At 53.8% G+C, this 18,564-nt stretch overlaps 1 protein-coding gene across 1 annotated transcript in view; it reads left to right on the plus strand.

Moving 5' to 3' along the window:
* The window catches only part of SND1 (staphylococcal nuclease and tudor domain containing 1), a 490,888-nt gene that overhangs the window by 222,070 nt on the left and 250,254 nt on the right, over window positions 1–18,564 (plus strand). The window contains exon 13 of the mRNA XM_084617794.1: window positions 5,175–5,285. Within this exon, the coding sequence (XP_084473920.1) occupies window positions 5,175–5,285 (111 nt within the window). The remainder of the gene's footprint in view (window positions 1–5,174; window positions 5,286–18,564) is intronic.

Here is an 18,564-nt window from a genome sequence, read left to right on the forward strand (position 1 = left end):
TTCACTGTTGGAAAACGAGCCCAACTCTGCTTCCAGATCCCCCTTCTCCTCCAACCCTCGCGGACTGCCCTTCAAGCAGTCTGGGACAGCGTCCTGCTCCAGGGAGGCTGATGCACCTAGCATCGGCCTTTAGGGCATCAGCTGAGGATCATGGTGTGATTTGCTGGGAGCCCTCAGGCTGAGCCATGTAGTCCAGGTGGAGGTGGGAAGGGGGCTGGGTTCGTGGCCACGGTGTGGGAGTCCACCCAGACGCAAGCTACAGATTGTCTTGGCGCTCTGAGGGCAGATGTCCTCTGGGAAGGACAGGGAGGATTAAGGGCAGGGAGGTTTTCCCCTCACTCAGCTTCAGCTGCTGCTCTGTCCAGGGTCCAGGCTGATCTCATCCAGTCCATTGGAAAGCCAGGATTTGGCACCGTGGGTGTCAGGAAGGTGGGATAGAACTGGGAGACACCTGTGTGTTGCTGCATGCCTGGTGAAAGCTCACTCCCCTTGTGGCCTTGTACAGAAGCTGAAGGGTGAGTCCCCAGGGAGGAGATCTGGATGCCAATGCCCATCACAGCTTGCTGGGTGTGGCATGAGACATAACTGCCATCATCTCAGCCCTGTCCTGGCCCCTTCCATGCCTGAGAGCCCAGCAGGGTGGCGTGAATGCAATGGAAGGGCTCTGCCATAGAAGCCTGGATGCATGACCTTTGCTGTGGCCAGGAGGCATGCATCCTGCAGGGCCGCTGGTGCTCTCCCTTCTGGGCTGTGCTGTTGCAATGTGTGTTCGGTTGGTTGCTGGGCAGCGGGAGGGTGATCAGGGTAGTGCTGGGAGAGGCGGGTTGCACTGAGATGTGGTTCGTGGACTGGCTTACGGCGGCAGGTTGTGCCATTGGCAGAGGTGTTAATGGTGTCGGTCGGCAGGGCTCCTGGAGGCTCTGACGCTCCTGCTGGGTGGAGCCTGTCCCCCCACCGCCCCCTCGGGTTTTCTGCATGGTGGGTGAGCTGACTCCAGAGAGGGAAGGCAGCGTGTTCTGCATCCCTCGTGTGGTTCCCTGGGACCCCAGAGGCCGGAAGGTGGCTGGCAGCTGGAGGCGCTGAGGTTAGCGGAGTGCTGTGGCCTGGCACTTCAGCTGTCAGTGCGGCAGGGAGGGATCCATGGCCAGAGCAGGGTTCCTTGTGCCACATCCGGGCTGTGGCTGTTCTGCCCTGGCCTGTGGCATGATGGGCTGCGTGCGTGGGCTGGAAGGCCTCACCCCGTTGCAGCGGCCCCTCCGGGCAGCAGGTCCAATGTCTTGAGGAGAGCCTCTGCAGACCCCTGTTGCCTTGGGAAGCAGGATACACGTGCTGGGCAGATAATTTAACCATGTGCCTCTGTCCCCTTAAAAGGGGTTCAGTCACCGGGAGTCCTTCAGGGGTTGGGGGAGGGGGCACCTACGCTTGCAAAGAGTGCTTTGTCATGCGTGTGTGTGGGAGGATTGCGGGGAGCGGAGGTGGCTCACTGCAGCACCTAGCTTGGCTAGGAAAGCAAGGGTGTGTGGGCTGCTGGTAGCAAACAGCCTTCTGTTTGCCTTCCCCAGTGTGCCTGGGAGAGAAGCTGAGGTGCTTGTTCCTGGTTGCCTGTCATTTTGAGTGCTACCTCTGCAGCTGCCTCCCGCTGCTGCTGATTTCCTCGCTTACGAATCCTCTGATTTTCCCCTCCCCACTCTGAGGCGAGCCCTAATCTCAGCTTTCGGCACCAGCCCAGCCTGACCCCTCCCCATGGCACAGAGCGGGGAGACGCTTGTTGGAAGCTGTTAAAGGGATGAGTCCTGGGTTTGTAAGTTGTGAATTATCGGTGCCTGCCCTGTGTGTGTAAATGGAGGAGAATTACTGATGAACTCGGCCAAGTACCATTCATGAATTTGTTTAAAGCAGCATAATGCAATGGCAGCCAGTTTACCGCGCTCCCTGATTGGCATGCAGGCTTCATACCGCATCCACTCCCTGCACTGAGGATCTTTCCCCCTGACCTTTCCTTCACAGCTGAGAAAAACGTACACAGTCCTGAATGTACGAGAGCGATGGCAGCCTTTGTCAGGCTGGCTGCAAGGGGAAGGTTTGGCTGTTGTGTCCAGGTCCCAATGCAGCTCACCTGGGTGAACCGTGTGTGACGGGTTGGATCACAGAAACCCCCTTGGGGCTGCCAGCCGATGTGCCAAGAGTACTACTGCCCCTGCTTTCCCTGCCAGCTTGGGACTTCAGAACCCTGCCCGGTTGTGCTGTACGGGGAGATGTCCGCAAACCAGTAAAGTACCTGAAACCACTATGGCTTATTGCTAAAAGCAGCCAAGTCCGCAGGCTGTAAAGTGGCCATGTAGCAAACTTAGCTTGACCAAGGCAGGTGGGGAAGCGGTTTTGAGTGCCACAGAAAGGGCAGCTTGACCCCACGTCCTTCCTGATAAGAATTGTGTTGAAGTGGCCGATACATGCATTTTAGAAGAGCAGGATGTGCCCCAGGAATGTCTATTGGGGCCTCAAGGCTGCAAACTCTGGAAAAAGCCACACCTGGTTAATCAGTAATCAGAAGGAGCTTCTTGCTTGCCCATTGGAACTGCTTGCTTAACAAGTTTTCTTTAAGGGACATGTCATTCTAGTACTAATGTATAAATAAGGGGGAAAAGTTTGAGGTGGTGGGACTCTTCGGGACTGGACTCTCCCTCTGGATGCATCTTGTTTTCCCCACCGGCAGACGCTGCTGCTGTGTCACTCGAGAGCCACTCTCAGCTTCGGTAATTATCAAGGGTTGGGGGTGTTTTACTAACCTGTTACGGATGTAAGCGCTTGAGAGTAAGTAAAGTTTAGCTTTAAGTGAAAGCACTCTTATGTTGTCCTGTTTGTGCCAGCCATCTATCGGTCAGACAGCTGTGTCTCCCCTGATTTATTTCCTGACACCACCTCGCACAGAGTAAAAGTTACCAAGAGTGTTGGGTTGAAAGAACCCTGGGTAATGGTGCCAGACACGCTTTCCCACTTCTTTTTTCTGAACAATGTCCCACAAACTGCAGGCTTAACTGAAAACAGCTTAAGTGGTGTTCCTGTCTCCAACACTCAGATGCCCAACTCACAATGGGGTCCAAACCCCAAATAAATCTGTCTTACCCTTTATAAAGCTTATACAGGGTAAACTCATAAATTGTTTGCCCTCTATAACACTGATAGAGAGATGCACAGCTGTTCTCTCTCCCCCCCCCATATCAATGCATACTATGAGTTAATTAATAAGTAAAAAGTGATTTTTATTAAATTCAAAAGGTAGGATTTAAGTGGTTCCAAGTAATAACAGACAGAACAAAGTAAATTACCAAACAAAATAAAATAAAACACGCAAGTCTAAACCTAATACAGTAAGAGAGTAATTACAGAGGAAATCTCACCCTCAATCTTAAACTGGACAGTCTCTACGTAAAAGAATAAATGGACACAAATCAGATGTCAAGAATTATAACATTCAAAAACCAGTTGGAGAACACTTCAGTCTCTTTGGTCACTCGATTACAGACCTAAAAGTGGCAATTCTTCAACAAAAAAAACTTCAGAAACAGACTCCAACGAGAGACTGCGGAATTGGAATTAATTTGCAAACTGGATACAATTAACTTAGGCTTGAATAAAGACTGGGAGTGGATGGGGTCATTACACAAAATAAAACTATTTCCCCATGTTTATTCTCCCCCCTCTCCCCCCACCAACTGTTCCTCAGACGTTCTTGTCAACTGCTGGAAATGGCCCACCTTGATTATCACTACAAAAGGTCCTCCTCCTCTCTCCCCCCCCCCCCGCCCCTGTGCTCTCCTGCTGGTAATAGCTCACCTTACCTGATCACTCTCCTTACAGTGTGTATGGTAACACCCATTGTTTCATGTTCTTTGTGTATATAAATCTCCCCACTGTATTTTTCACTGAATGTATCTGATGAAGTGAGCTGTAGCTCACGAAAGCTCATGCTCAAATAAATTTGTTAGTCTCTAAGGTGTCACAAGTCCTCCTTTTCTTTTTGCGGATACAGACTAACACGGCTGCTACTCTGAAACCTTTTACGGACTGGTCTCCTTCTAGTCTGGGTCCAGCAATCACTCTCACTCCTATGATTACTGTCCTTTGTTCCAGTTTCTTTCAGCCTCTCCACCCCCAAAGGATACCTATCTCTTGAGCCAGCTGAAGACAAAATGAAGGGGTCTCCCAGAGGCTTAAACAGACTTTCTCTTGTGGGTGGAGCATCCTCTCTCCTATGCAAAGTCCATCTCCAAGATGGAGTTTTGGAATCACATGGGCAAGTCGCGTGTCCATGCATGACTAAGTTCCTTTCCAGCCAGGCCACATTCCTGGGAAAGGTCAGATGGGGATTGGCTTTTCCAAGTTCATTGTTGGCTTAAGTATTTCTTGATTGGGCACTTACTGAGAATAGTCTTTTCTCAGGAAGCTGACCAACTGCTTCACTGAGGCTAATTAAAGTTAAACAAGTACACGGCCAATATTCATAACTCTGAATGCAAAAATGACACATGCATACAAATAGGATGAATCGATTCAGTAGCTCATAACCTTTACAGAGATATGTTACATGGCATATGTAGCATAAAACATATTCCAGTTATGTCATATATACATTCATGAGCATATTCCCATAAAGTATTATGGGGTGCAACGTCACTGTGAACAGGGCTTTGTGTTGGCTTAGTCCCCAGAAGTGCCCTGCCCTTAGCCGCTCTCTTTTCCCCCCTCACTTCCACCCAGGCCCAGTTGTGCAGCTCCAAGGAGCCAGTAAGCCAGCTCCATAGCTCCTAGGCAGCCCCCTGAATCACAGCTGTGGGGTGAGGAGCTGCTCTCCAGTGGGGCTGTGGGCAAGGGAGGGATGGGGAGGGAAGCAGCTGCTCCTTCCTTCCCCTGCCTGGGCTTCTTCTGGGTACTAGGGACCAAGGGATGCTGCAGCTCTCAGCTGGTGGGTGCCAGCTGCTGTGCTCCCCTTTGGGACCCGCATTGGGGCTGTGCCTCGTCGCTGAGCTGCTGCAGCTCCCCTGTGTAGTGTTACATGTTACATACGTGGCAGAGGGCATAGTCATGCCCAGTGCAGGGGTATGTGCGTGGAGGGGGCTGCCAGGACTTACGTCACCTTCCCCCCAGGCTGAGTCCCCGGTGTCTTTGTGTTGCAGAAACATCGCTGAGGCCCTAGTGAGCAAGGGCCTTGCCACGGTCATCCGTTACCGGCAGGATGATGACCAGCGATCCTCGCACTATGACGAGCTGCTGGCCGCGGAGGCACGGTGAGTGGGCACGGCTGGTTGCCTCGCAAACAAAACGGGGGAGGGGGTGTCTGTGCTGGGCCAGGATAGCTGCTGGGTGAAGGGCATTGTGGGTGCAGGCCTGCAGGAGAGCATGCCCGGCAGTGAGGTGTGGGAGAGTGCCACGCAGCAGGGTGGGCAGCAGACCTGGTGTGTGAGCTCTAAGGACAGGGCGCTTCCTTTGGCTGCTTCATGGGCGGGGGGAAAGCGGAGGGAGCATTAGCCCGGCGGGGGCGGTGGGAGGAGGTGCTGGCACTCGGCATGGACTATGCTTGGGTCTTCTCCATTCTGCTGTCCTGACTGCTGCCCCAGTTCTCCCGGGCCTGGGAAGGGTCACAGCAGAGCCCCCATAGGGACGGGGCAGGCACCTCCCCTCCAGTTTCATCACCCTTCCTCCCATACCCACCTCCTCCTCGGGCAGCAAATAGGGGAAGGGGCTTCCTAGCTGAGCTCCCCACCCTTCAGTCCCTGTCCACCCCATGCTCTGCCCCTTCCCCAGATTGCTGACTGACCCTGAGCTCTCCGGGCTGGGGGGAATGAGTCCCGTGCCATGTGATGCCCTGTAGCCCTGTGACGCAGCAGGGAGGGGGGAGTGTTGACCTGGGAATGTGGCAGGGGAGTTGCACTGGGGATGGGAGACCTGAGAGCCTGTAACCTGAGCTGGGAGGGGGAGGTAACACCTCTGCCTGGGAAACTGGACGAAGGCTGCAGGAGAGAGCCTGCTGGGGGGGTTTAGTTTCAGTCTGGGGCTGGGTGGTGGAACACAGGGAACCCCAGGGCTGGGGTCTAAGCTCCCTGCTCCCCAGAAGGACTTGACTGAGGGGTCCTGGTTGTACCCAGAAGCTCTGTTTTGGACTGTGTTCCTATTGTCCAATAAACCTTCTGTTTTACTGGCTGGCTGAGAGTCACGGCAAATCCCAGGAAGAGGGGTGCAGGCCCTGGACTCCCCCACACTCTGTGACGAGCCCCCTCCCGCATTGCCTCCACTGACCTTTCTGGCTCCACGTTGAGTTCTCGGTTACCCTCTTGCTTTTCCAAACTCTGCTCCTGCTCCCCAGCTGTGTGGCTTGCCCTAGCCAGGGGTGCTTCTCACGCCCCATTCATCTGGAATCCTGCCTCACTTCGCCGTTGTTGAGCTGCCTCTCCCTAAGGCTGCGAGTGCAGCAAACCCCCCAGCGCCTTGCACTGCAGAACGAATGTCTGGTGCTGCAAAGGGCTGTGTAGCGCTGGCAGCATGCCAGGCGTGCTGTGAGTCAGTGGGTATGGTGTGTTGCATTTGGATTCTCCGTGTTAATTCTGGAGCTCCCAACAGGCAGATTAAAGAAGATAACATTTTAAAAATGCCTAGGAGATTGTTGGAATCTTCCAGCCCATTGCATGTATCAAGCTTGGAAAGGTGGTCAAGCTGAGGGGAGTTCAAAGGCCTGAGCTTCGTTCCCTGGGGCCGCGTGCACAGCAGAAAGCATCAAGAGCTTCCGGCCCCAGCCTGTCTGCAGGAGCAGTAATTGCATTTAAAGAATACAACATCTGAGCGGATTCAAAGGACTTTAGACACATTCTGTGCTCATGTAATTAGGTTGGGGTTATCTTGGTGAGAGAAATGCAGGCAAGTGTTCCTTTTGCCTGGTGCGTCCTCTGTCCTGGCAGGGCGAACTGCAGCTCCGCAGGAGGCACCTGTGGCCCAGAGCTCATTACCCAGCTCCCCTCCCTTCTCTGACCGATAGCAGGCCAGACCGGGCAGCTCCCGTCACCCACATCCCCCAGCCCCGGGCAGCTCAGTGAACCTCCTGGTTTGTACTGCTGCTTCATCCTGGGATCCCAGAGCACTTTGCTAACTTTACAAGAGGCCACCTGGTAGGTGTGCAGCTGGGGATAGCCCAGGGGTTCTCAGACTTCTGTACTGGTGGCCCCTTTCACACTGCAAGCCTCTGAGTGCGACCCCACCCTTATAAATTAAAAACGCTTTTTATGTATTTAATACCATTATAAATGCTGGAGGCAAAGCAGGGTTTGGGGTGGAGGCTGACAGCGCACAATCCCCCATGTAATAACGTCGCGACCCTCTGAGGGGTCCCGACCCCTAGCTTGAGAACCCCTGGGGAAACCGAGGCACGGTGGTAGTGTTACTGGGCTAGCTCTATGGAAGCAGGCAGTCTGTGGTGAAGCCTGGGGTCCAGTCAAACCCTATCAGTCTGAAATCAAAGTGTGTGTGTGTGTCCCCTCTGCTGTTTGGGGGTTCACTCCCACCTGCTTGTGCCTCCTGGCGCTGATGCACTGGGGTGTCCATTGTGCTGCCCCCAGTCTCCGAGCAGAGAACTGGCGGGTGACCCTGCTTCCAGCAGGGGTGGTGTGGGTGAGATATCAGCCGGGTGTCTGGCCACAGGCTGTTGTGGGCACCTGCTTCCCAACTCCTCCCTTCCGTTGTGGTTGGATAGGGGAGACGTCTTCCCTTGTGGCCCTCTGCTGCTGTGCCGCCTTGCTGTGTGGCTGTGGAGCAGCTGCTGCGGGCCAGCCCAGGGGCACATGCGTTTCAGGGCTGGTGACCGATGCATTGACCATTGTGCTTTAAAGCCAAGCAATGCCAAGCTGAAGCCGCTTGTGGAGGCTTTACAAGCGTCAGGGTCTTGTCCTTCCACTGAAGGGCCTGGGAGCTGCGGAGCAGGGGGCGAGTGAGGGGAGGTGTTGGAACGGTTGATGGGATCATTATGTGAAGAGCAGAGAGGGGAAGGGAGAAGCTAGGAGAGGCGAATTAAGGCAGGAAGATGCCAATGACTTTTAGGGAGTTGGGGCATGGGTCCATGCCTTGGAAAGGCTTACTGGAGCTCTGCCGAGCTGTGAGATGGTCCACGTGCCTTTCTCCCTGCAGCCTACAAAAAGTCTGGCCAGGATCCACGGTCCATCCTTGATAGGCCCTGGCGACCAGCAGCGAAGTGGCGAGCAGGAGGGAGCTGGGGAGTGGAGGGAAATGGGCTTGCTCGGGCTGGGTGGACCCTGCTTGGCTTTGCAATGTCATGGGGTCCCTGGCTCCCCATACATGGCATACAATCAAAACCTGGTAAGAACCTACACCCAGATGGTTAGGCTGGAGAGTGTCAGGAAACCCAGGCAGGAATCTTGTGGTGATCAAAGGCACTCTTAGAATGTGGGGAAATCCAGAGTGAAGGTCAAACTGAAGCAAACCCCAGCCTCCCCTGACAGTGCCTGGCCCAGGGAAAACCTGGCAGCTCGGGCACTTGGGCTCCCACTCACGCACGTGCCAGGTCTGGTGTCCGCACCAGGGGCCAGATTCTCACTGCGCCAAGGCCCCTTGTGAAGTCGGCACAAATCATGTTGACACCTGTGGTAAGGCCTGTGCCGCTGCCGGGCAGTGTGAAGGGGCTGTAGTGTAGACAGCTTGTCCGCACAGCTGGCGCAGGTCTGAGCAACACGCGGCTGGTCGCAGCCCCTGGGGCCAAGACTCCACGCACAGGTAAAGTGTCCAGTGGCTTAGTCAGCTCAGGCCGCCTTGCCAGCAAACCACGGCGCCCAGAGAGCCACTCCAGATGCTTGCCTAGGCAAATGGAATGCTAACAATGATTGCTCCCTGGTCATTAAGAGCCTGCTGGCCCTTAATTACACAAATGTCATTAGAGGAAGAGGGAGGTGGTGAGCCTGCCTGTCCACACCACAAAATTACAGCACTGACATGCTTTACAAGCACAGAGGTGAAGCAGAATCACCGTATCAGAGACTTGTGCGTATGAGTCCAGGCACATGCGGGCTTCTTATCGCGCCCAGCATGCAAAGGATGAAGGGTGGATGGGAGAATGGGGGCATGGATCAGTACAGTTGCTTTACCAGAGTCCTTCCAGTCCATAGCCATAGTCTGCAGCCTTCTACCAGCCCTGGGAGCAAGACCTAGAACCTGAAATAATACAGTGGGCACAGCTGGACCTGCTTGAAGGAGCAAAGGATGGCGCGGCGGGGGGTGGGGGTGTGGTGTTCATAGAATCATAGAATATCAGGGTTGGAAGGGATCTCAGGAGGTCATCTAGTCCAACCCCCTGCTCAAAGCAGGACCCATCCCCAATTTTTGCCCCAGATCCCTAAATGGCCCCCGACAAGGATTGAACTCACAACCCTGTATTTAGCAGGCCAATGCTCAAACCACTAAGCTATCCCTCCCCCCGGGGCAGAGTTAAGGAGGATGAACAGAACAGGGAAGCTGATATTTCTGGGGGCAGAGTTGAGGAGGAGGAGAGGCTGGTGTATCTGGGGGGGGGCAGAGTTAAGGAGAATGAGGATGGGAGAGGCTAGTATCTCTGAAGCACAGCAGGCTCTAGTAGCTCTGCGATCTAAGGCTGCGCTGAGTTTGCCCACCCCTGCCCTAGAGGATTAAACTTTTTGGCCTGAGGGCCACGTCTGGGTGGGGAAGTTGTATGCAGGGCCATGAATGTAGGGTGGGGAGTGTGGGGTGTGCAGGAAGGGGCTGGAGTGCAGGGTGCTGCAGGGGGCTCAGGAGTGGGTGCAGGAGGGGGCTTAAGAAAGGGGGTAGGGGGCTCAGGGAAGGGGTTTGGAGTGCAGGAGGGGGGCAGCGGGGGTTGGGGGTGCAGAGTGCAGGAGGGGGCTCAGGGCAGGGGGTTGGGGTGCAGCAGGGGGCTCAAGGCAGGGGGTGCAAGAGGAGTTCGGGGTGTGGGCTCTGGCCCGGCACCACTTACCTTGAGCAGTTCCAGGGTGGCAGCAGCGCGCAGCGGGGCTAAGGCAGGCTCCCTGGCCCCACTCTGCCCCTGGAAGTGGCCAGCATGTCCGGCAGTGGCTCCTGGGGGTGGGGCAGGGCGGGGCATGCAGCTCTGCTGCGCGCTGCCCTGGCCTGTGGGTATGACTCCTGAAGCTCCCATTGGCCGCAGTTCCCCGTTCCCGGCCAGTGGGACCGGCAGGGGGCAGAGCCTGCAGGCGAGGGCAGCGCCCAGAGCCCTCTGCCCCCCGCGCCACAGGGCTGGCACTCCAGCAGGCCAGATTGAAAGCCCCGATGGGCTGGATCCAGCCCGTGGGCAGTAGTTTGCCCTCTCCTGCTCTAGGGACTGTATACTCTCTAGGGGTCCTCAGGATGTTTTGGAGTCAGGCACCGAACCAGCCGGCCCTGCTGCTCCCTATAGGCTTCCTGGTCGATTATTTCTCTCTCAAGCCTGTTGTTCTTCATGTGCCACCAGTCAGGACTTGGCCTGGCTGCTCAGCCACCTTCTTGTCGATTCCCATAGCATCCTACAAGACAGAGACGGGAGACCCCGCTGGGTCCCATACAGTCCTTATCCCCGGCTACTGCGGCCTCAGGCCCGAGAGGATTCAGCTCAGCTCAGTCTTAGCTGTGGAGTCCTAGCTGCTAGACCCTCCCTAGTAGTGCGAGTGTGCTGTCCCCTCTAGCTGTGTGTGGGAGGAGATCAAACACGGCTTGCCTTGGGAGACTAGTCCGGAGTCTGCAGGGAATTCTGATTTGCTATTCCCTTTCCGTTCCCTCCACGTCAAATCCCCTTTCTCTGCACTAAACAATTCCTCTGCTTCCTTGGCATCTGCACCATTAAATACTTGTACCCTGTTCCATTCTTCTGCACCCTTTGTCGCCCTTAGTCTGCCCTTACCCAAGCTACGCAAATTAGCTTTAGCCCTAGCCGCACAAATTAATCCATCCAGGCCCCTGCCCTCGTGTGTGCGTCCACCAGCCCCCGGCATGGTATTCCAGGTGTGCAGTTTTATGCATCCATTGGCAGCAGCAGTGAACACGAGCTCCCACCTGGATGGCATTAAGAGGTGCTGGCAGTATTAGGGTTTGGTTTCTGTTTCGGCTACAGCTATGCTGGCATCCAGAACAGCATGTGCGTCTCAGCTGACGTATCCCCATCCCCCTGCTCCAGCCTCTAGATTAGAGGGCACTTGTTTTCTCAGATGTGTCACCAATTTTAAACATAGAGCTACCAGGGTCTCTGGGACACAGGCTCAGCACAGTGATCTGTAGGGCCCTGGCTGGCTTGCTGATGAAAGGATCATACATCTCTTCTCCTGGGGAGGCTCTGAAGAGCAAATACTTGGTGGCTTTCTGGGCCTGCATTTTTCATTTGACCCTATAAAGACAGAGAACTCCACTTTGGTTTCTTTCGTTTGTTCTGAAAGGAACTTAGAGGCTGAACTAACCTGTGAGCTCTCTGTGTTCCTGCTTGATTCTAAGCAAACTGCTGCCGTGTTTGTGCTGGCTCTGACTGCTCGGAGATGGGGTAAAGCAGAGTCTTTCCTCTTTGTCTTGCTGATTTTGGAGGCTTTCAAGTACAGTCAGCTCAGGGAGCTGGATGAGATGCCCCATGCAGCAGGGAGTTAAGGTAGCATCTGCTGCTAGAGGGGGAGCTGTTTGCTTGGGATCACTCTCTAAGGCCGGGCTCAGGGGAGGGCGTTTACAATGATTTGCACTTGTGGAATGTTTGCCAGCTGCAGATATCAAAGTGCTCCCCAGGCAGTTGAGTCTCTAAGATCTTTATAAACCTAAATCTTCCTGATAACCCTCAGGGGAGTCTTATCCCCGTTTTACCGACAAGGAAGCTGCGACGCAGAGTGGGGAAAGCACTTTCCCAAATCATGAGGAAATGAGCGTCCGAGCTAGGAACAGAACCTAGGTCGGAATCCCAGTGTCACGCTGAACATCCAGCCCCTGGTTTCTGTCGGACTGAGGAAGACAGGCCAGGCCTACGAGTGCAGGCTTCCCTCCACAAGGGAGAACCAAGACTTGACGTTGCCAGGCACAAATGACAGGAACTGGAGCTCGAGCTGAGCCTGGAGATTTAGGGTAAAATACCTTCCAGGGCTGATGGAATTGTCCCCAAAACAAGCATTCATGAACCCAAGACATTCAGAGTGGAGGTTAAACTTAAAAGAAACCCAAAGCTGTAGAAGCATGTGTCACGGAGTCCCCGGGCGATGCTCTGGAACTGCTCCCTACAATGCTAGTCAGGACTCTGGGGAAGTCTCCTTTCTGTGAGCAGACAGTCTTCAGGACACACAGCTTCCACCTTCCTGGGTCTGACCTCGGAGCATTCAGCCTCCTGTGCCCCTCCATGTGCTTCCCCCAGCGAGTCTGCCCAGGCGGGGTCCTGGGGAAGCCAGAGGGTCCTGCCCCACAACTCCGCAGTCAGACTTGACTCTCAGCCAGCCAGTAAAACAGAAGGTTTGTTAGACGACAGGAACATGGTCTAACACAGAGCTTGTAGGTGCAGAGAACAGGACCCCTCAGCCGGGTCCATTTTGGGGGGGCAGTGAGCCAGACAAACACGTCTGCCCTTCACTGCATGTCCGCCCTTCACTCCATGTCCGCAGCCAGCCCCAAACTGAAACTCTCTCCAGCCCCTCCTCCTCTGGGCTTTGTCCCTTTCCCGGGCCAGGAGGTCACCGGATTCCTTTGTTCTCCGACCCTTTAGCTCTCACCTTGCAGGGGGGAAGGGCCAGGCCATCAGGTGCCAGGAAACAGGGTGTTGGCCATTCTCTGTGTCCAGGCCCCTGCACACACCTGCCTTCTAGGGCTCTGCAACGATCATACACCCTTATCCCACCACCTAGATACTTAAGAACTGCATAGGGGAAACTGAGGCATCCCCACAATATTCAGAGGAAATATTAAGAACAGTCCTGCTTTGTCACAGCGTGGCAATGTGCCACTCAAGCACCCAAACAACCTTAACTCTGCCCCAGAGTGACACTGTGCAATCTCCATACTAGTATAACGAATGTGTTCTGGCGGGTGTGATCCCAGAGTCAAGTGACTTTTTTTTTTTTTAAACCCCTCTGCCCCAGTTCTTTGCTGCATGATGTCCCCACCAGGGAGAGTTAAGGTTTGGATGCCTTAAGTGTGCATTCAGCAGTAGCTCTCAGGGGACTTTGAAAATGAGTGCCATGTTCTGTTACCCTGGTGTGAATCCAGAGTAACTCCACTGAAGTGAGTTACGCTGGATTGACAGTGGGGCAACTGAGATCAGAATCTGAACTTCCCTCTGGGCATCTTTTGGGGCAAAGGCAGAAAGGATTGTGACTTAACAGCTCCTTTGAAGAACTGTGTCCCTAAAAGGCCACCTCTTCAGCCCACGCTGGGAGCCAGATGCGCCCTGAGGTGGTATCTGAACCCCCAGAAATGACAGCCACCAGGCGAGTCTCGTGGGCCATAAACACAAATGCTTCTTCACATGACGTATTGACCTCTGCTTTGGAAGAACAAGTTCTTCTGGAATAAGATACTGTCAGTATCTAGGGCCTAATTCACTGTGGGGACGCTCCACCCCTAAGCTTGGCAGGACTCTCACAAGTTCACTGTGTGAAGCCCTGATGTGTCTGGCTCCTCTGCACAATTCTGTCACCCAGAAGCATCAGGGAGTGAGTTTGGGTGGAGCACGGTAGGCAGCTTGCTGTCACTGCTAGCAAGTTTAACAACTTCCCCTTCAGAAACGGAGCAGGTAGCTGCTTTCCTGCAAACAACCATCTGCTGCCAAGCCACTTATCCCTGGAATCACTGAGTGGTTCTGATTTCTAAAAACCCATGCCTACCATTTAACAGGTCGGCCTGTTCTTCACTGCTCCCAAATGATACCCCTCAGCAGACTGATTGTTCTAAAAAGCCTCCGTAGGTCTGAGAATCTTTCCCTCCCATTTTGTGTTGGTCACGGACCAGTCTGAACAAAGGCATGCTGCTTGCCTAGGAGCAGCCAGAAGCGGCTTAGTAGGGGAAGTTTGAAAAGTCAGGAGCTTTTATTTTGAGTCTAATGTGAGAGTCTGAGGGCTGCAGAAATCAAGGCCAAACCCAGAGGGGGGAGAGCTGGGGGAACGTGTGATTTTTGTACCAGGACTGATCTGGCAATGCTTCTCATTGGTAGTCCAATGTATAGAGATGTCCATCGAGTGCCTAGGTGTCTGGGCAGGCAGCTATGGGAGTGAAACGCCATTAAAGCAGATGTGACCGTCTTGCTGGCGACAGCAGGAAACCTCTTTAAACAGACCCCACACCGTGCCCATTGCTCCACCATGATTGAAACAGAGGCCTTGTTTGTACCGGCCTTTGCCATGATTCCAGCCATCGATGTCACACACAGGCAAGAGGAGTGGCGACTGGGTCTGCTGCAGCTCACCCCGGTTTCAAGCAGTGATAAACGCAAGCCATGACTTGCCTTGTCAGCTCTTGCACTGGAGCCATTGCAGCGGTGGGTGGAATTGAGGCAAATTTCCAGTGTAGACAATAACCCACAGACACAAAAGTAACATCCCCTCCACCCCCGGTCCATTAGCAGTTCTGAAAACAAAACACCCAGGAGGTCCATCCTCTGTGTCCAGCAGCTGGAGAGAGCAGATGGGACTGGCAACAGGCTGTGAAGGTCAAGCAACCTTCTGGGGCATGAGTACTGGGGATGTTGATTCCAGAGCTGCCCCCAGGTATTCCAAGCCAGGTAAGTTAGTGAGAGCACAGCATGCAGAGTAACAATGGTAGAGGACTTCAGCCACATACAGTCAAGCCCTCGAATTGCCCGTGGAGACGCTCTGAGATCCAGCGAGGTTGCTGGAGTGCTGGCCTGGCGTGTTCTCCATGGCTAGTCCCTGCAGGCAGGGAAGGTTGCTGCGTTGTGCCCCCCAGGAGTGGCCCCAGGCAGGATGCATCGCCATCATCGTCGGTGGAAGTCTCCAAGGTTCGGCAAGGCCCAGGTCCAAGAGCAATCGTGCTGAGCATGGGCACTTTGCCCACCTTACCACCTGGGTCTCTGGAAGCAATGGGTGACTCCTCACCCAACAACTGCCCTTGTCAGACTCTCCAAGTCCTTCCCCAAACCACCAGCAGGATCGGTGTCATTCAAGTGCCTGGGAGAAGCAAAGATGCCAAGCTGTCTGCGTGCTGTCAGTACGCTGATGGCAGAGAATCCCATGGAACCCTGACGTCTTTCCCAGCGGCCTCACGTGTTGAATGGGAAAGGCGCGCGTGCCCTGAACCCTGCAGCAGAGCCCTGGCCAGGGTGGCTGATCCACTGCCCTGCATCATGCCCTGGGATCTCGGCATGGAAAAGGTCCATTTCAGAGTGGTCTCCCCACCCTGTGCTGGGAGCCTGCGACTAAGCCAGCAGAACCCCATGGCCAGATGACAGCAGGGAAACTCAACCTCCTCCCATTGTGAGGAGATGCACGGACAGAACAAGTGCAGTCTCGGTGCTTCCTCTGTCTGGGGACTACATGGGCCAGGATGATGGAGGAGTCCTGCCTCCATCTCAGTAATGTTATCCAGCAAGGGCAGCTTGGAGCAAGGTTGATAGCTGTACTCCTTGCCTGCCCTCGGATTGGTCTAACCCAGTGGGACATTCACCACGTGCCTGCTTAATTCTCCCATTGCTGAGACAGAGGCAGTGTGGCAGAGTACATAGACCATAGGCCTGGGAATGCCTCAGTTTCCCCATCTGTAAAATAGAGAGTGTTGATTTCCTTTACTCCAGGCCTGTAGACGAAAGGTGTATCTCTGCATTCTAACACCTATGGCTGTATAACAATATCCATCTATTTGGGAAATCAAACAAACCCCACTTTGCCTCATTAAAAAGTGTGGTGAGCTCCCCCTGGTGGGCTGCATGGAGCAATTAACAGATCCACAGAGCCCTGCTCCTTTCCTGCCGACATCACTGAGGCCGGTGCAGTGAGAGGCTGACCAACAGCAGCCATAATAAGCGTTTGCTCTGCTAGAAACACCTGGAAAATAAACTTGGCATTTGCAAATGGAAAAGGACAAACCTGTCAGGGGAAGGAGCTGTTCCAGGCTTTAATAAATGTGTGTGTTACCCTTTAACCTGCCATCTGTGTTCAGAGACCTTTCAGTGCTGGTGAGCTTATCTGGGGTATTGCTTGCATCTCTCTCCCTCTTTCCTCTCCAACAACAAGTGAGACAAGCCACAAATTACATGAAAACTTTACAAATAGCCTGGATGGCTTCTCATGCAGTTGCATTTGCAAGCAGTCCACAAAGGTGATAGACTAGAAGGCAGAGCAACGTTGGTGTTACGAGTGTAGTACCCTGAAAGTCAGGAGCTCTTCAGCTCCCACTGCAGTTTAACTTGCCATCCTTTTAACCACTTTTTACTCCACCAGGAGTTAATCCAGGGAAGTCCTGTGGCCTGTGCTGTACAGGAGGTCAGAGCAGGTGATCACAGTGGTCCCTTCTGGCCTGGGGATCTATAAGATTGATTTCAATTGTTTTTAATGTCCTGGTTTTTAAGCCAATGTTGGGTGGATCTCAGAACCATGGAAATGTTAGGCTGGAAGGTGCTTTGAGAGGTCATCTAGTCCAGCCCCTGCTCTGAGGCAGGATTAAGTCCAATCTGTTCTTAAACCTCTACCAGGGATTCCACAACCTCTCTGGGTGACGGTCCCCGTGCTTAACTCTCCTTGTTGCCAGAAAGTTTTCCTAATATCTAAGCAACATCTCTTGCTGCAGAGTAAGTCAGGTATTTCTTATCCTACCCTTGGTGTGGACATGGAGAGCAACTGATCAGTCTTCCTATAACTACCTTTTACATATGTGAAGACTGTTATCAAGTCCCCATTCAGCCTTCTCTTCTCAAGACTAAACATGTCCAGTTTTTTAACCTTTCCTCATAGGTCAGGTCTTCTAAACCTTTCATTGTTTTGGTTGCTGTCCTCTGGACTCTCTCCAGTTTATTTACATCTTTCCTGATGTGTGGCGCTCAGAACTGGACACAGTACTCCAGCTGAGGCCTCACCAGTGCTGAGTAGATCCGGACAGTTACCTCCCATTTTACATAAGATGCTCCTGTTAACACACCCCAGGATGATAGCAGCCTTTTTCTCAACCGCATCACATTGTTGACTCTCATTCAATTTGTGATCCACTAGAACTCTGAGTTCTTCTTTGAGATGTGTCCCCGTGGGTGCTCCATGTTAGGTGAGCTAGTGTCCCTGCCCCTGGGATCGGAGATCTTTGGTAGCACTGCCCGTTGGGCTGCCCATGTGCTCCTCCCCCTCTTGCACTATGAACGGCGTCTATAGTACTGTGCGGTCCAATCGCCCTTACTTCCTTCTCAGCTCCCCTGGGTCTGGGACGGAATCCCTCGCAGAGCCCTTCACAGCATCGTTCGTGCCTTTGGCGGTAATAAGGTACCGTTCAGAGCAGATATTGGTTGCTTCCTCCCTTTATTTTCTTCTCCCAAAAAGCTGACCAGACCCAAACTTTTCTTTCTGTTCTTTCCTCCCCATTACCTTCTAGCTTAGTGCATTCTTCCCGACAGCAAAGTTCTCCCTGCACAGGGTTTTGCCCAGCTCCCCCGGGTTTAAGAGGTGCCTCTCCTGCCCCAAGGCCATCCCTGTGAGTGACGGACACTCACAGTGCGTTTGTTCTCTGGGAGGGGAGCACCCACTGCCTCGAATTGAAAATGCAGGCCAAAAGGCCTGTGACCCGAAACTAAAATTAATTATGATGGAAGGCTCGTTGTGTCCTGACTCAGATCCTGACCCCGCTACCTCTCTTGTGCAGCGGTTTCCATCGGCAACATCATCTGCCGCCCCACGTTCACTGCACACTGTGAAGAGAAAGTCTTCAGTTTCTAGTCAGGATGACAAGAAACACTCTCTGAGGTCAGTGGCCCCCTCATCTTCTGGAGTGAGACCTAGCTCCTTTCATCACTTGGGTGCCGGCGTTACTGGTAGTTCCAAGGCCCCTAAGAGGGCAGGATCACATAGCAGGGGTACTGACAAAGACAGTTCAGAAATCTCAGTGGGAACCAGCTACCCCCCCTAAACACACGGCTCTGAGTGCCTCGGCACTGGCGAAGCCCTTGGCGTGGGTGAAGCCCTTGGTGCCACCTGTTGGCTACTTGTTAGACTTCAGCTGAGCTTGGCACCCACGCCATCTGCGCTGATGCCTAGACTTCCTATGGCACCAATGCACTCGCATCACGCAGTGCCCATACTGATCGTGCTGGTACCACAGAGTTCAGGTTCCCAAGAGACCTGGTTGTTTCTGAAACCACCGAGTCACCACCTCTCCATAGCAAACTACCAGCAATTCGTGCTTCTCCTCCAGAGAGGCAAACGATACCGCATACTCCCTCACCACCTAGAGCTGCCCCCTCTTCTGTAATGAGGTGGACTACTCGGTTACACTGCACACCCCACCGTCATATCGAGGGAGAGCACAGCCTGAATCCTTTGCGCCCCCTCGATATCAGGACACTAGAACCAAGCCAGGGCCTTGTTACAGGCACCCATGGAT

Source organism: Lepidochelys olivacea (genome assembly GCF_965140295.1).
Source record: "Lepidochelys olivacea isolate rLepOli2 genome assembly, chromosome: 1".
NCBI lineage: Eukaryota > Metazoa > Chordata > Testudines > Cheloniidae > Lepidochelys > Lepidochelys olivacea.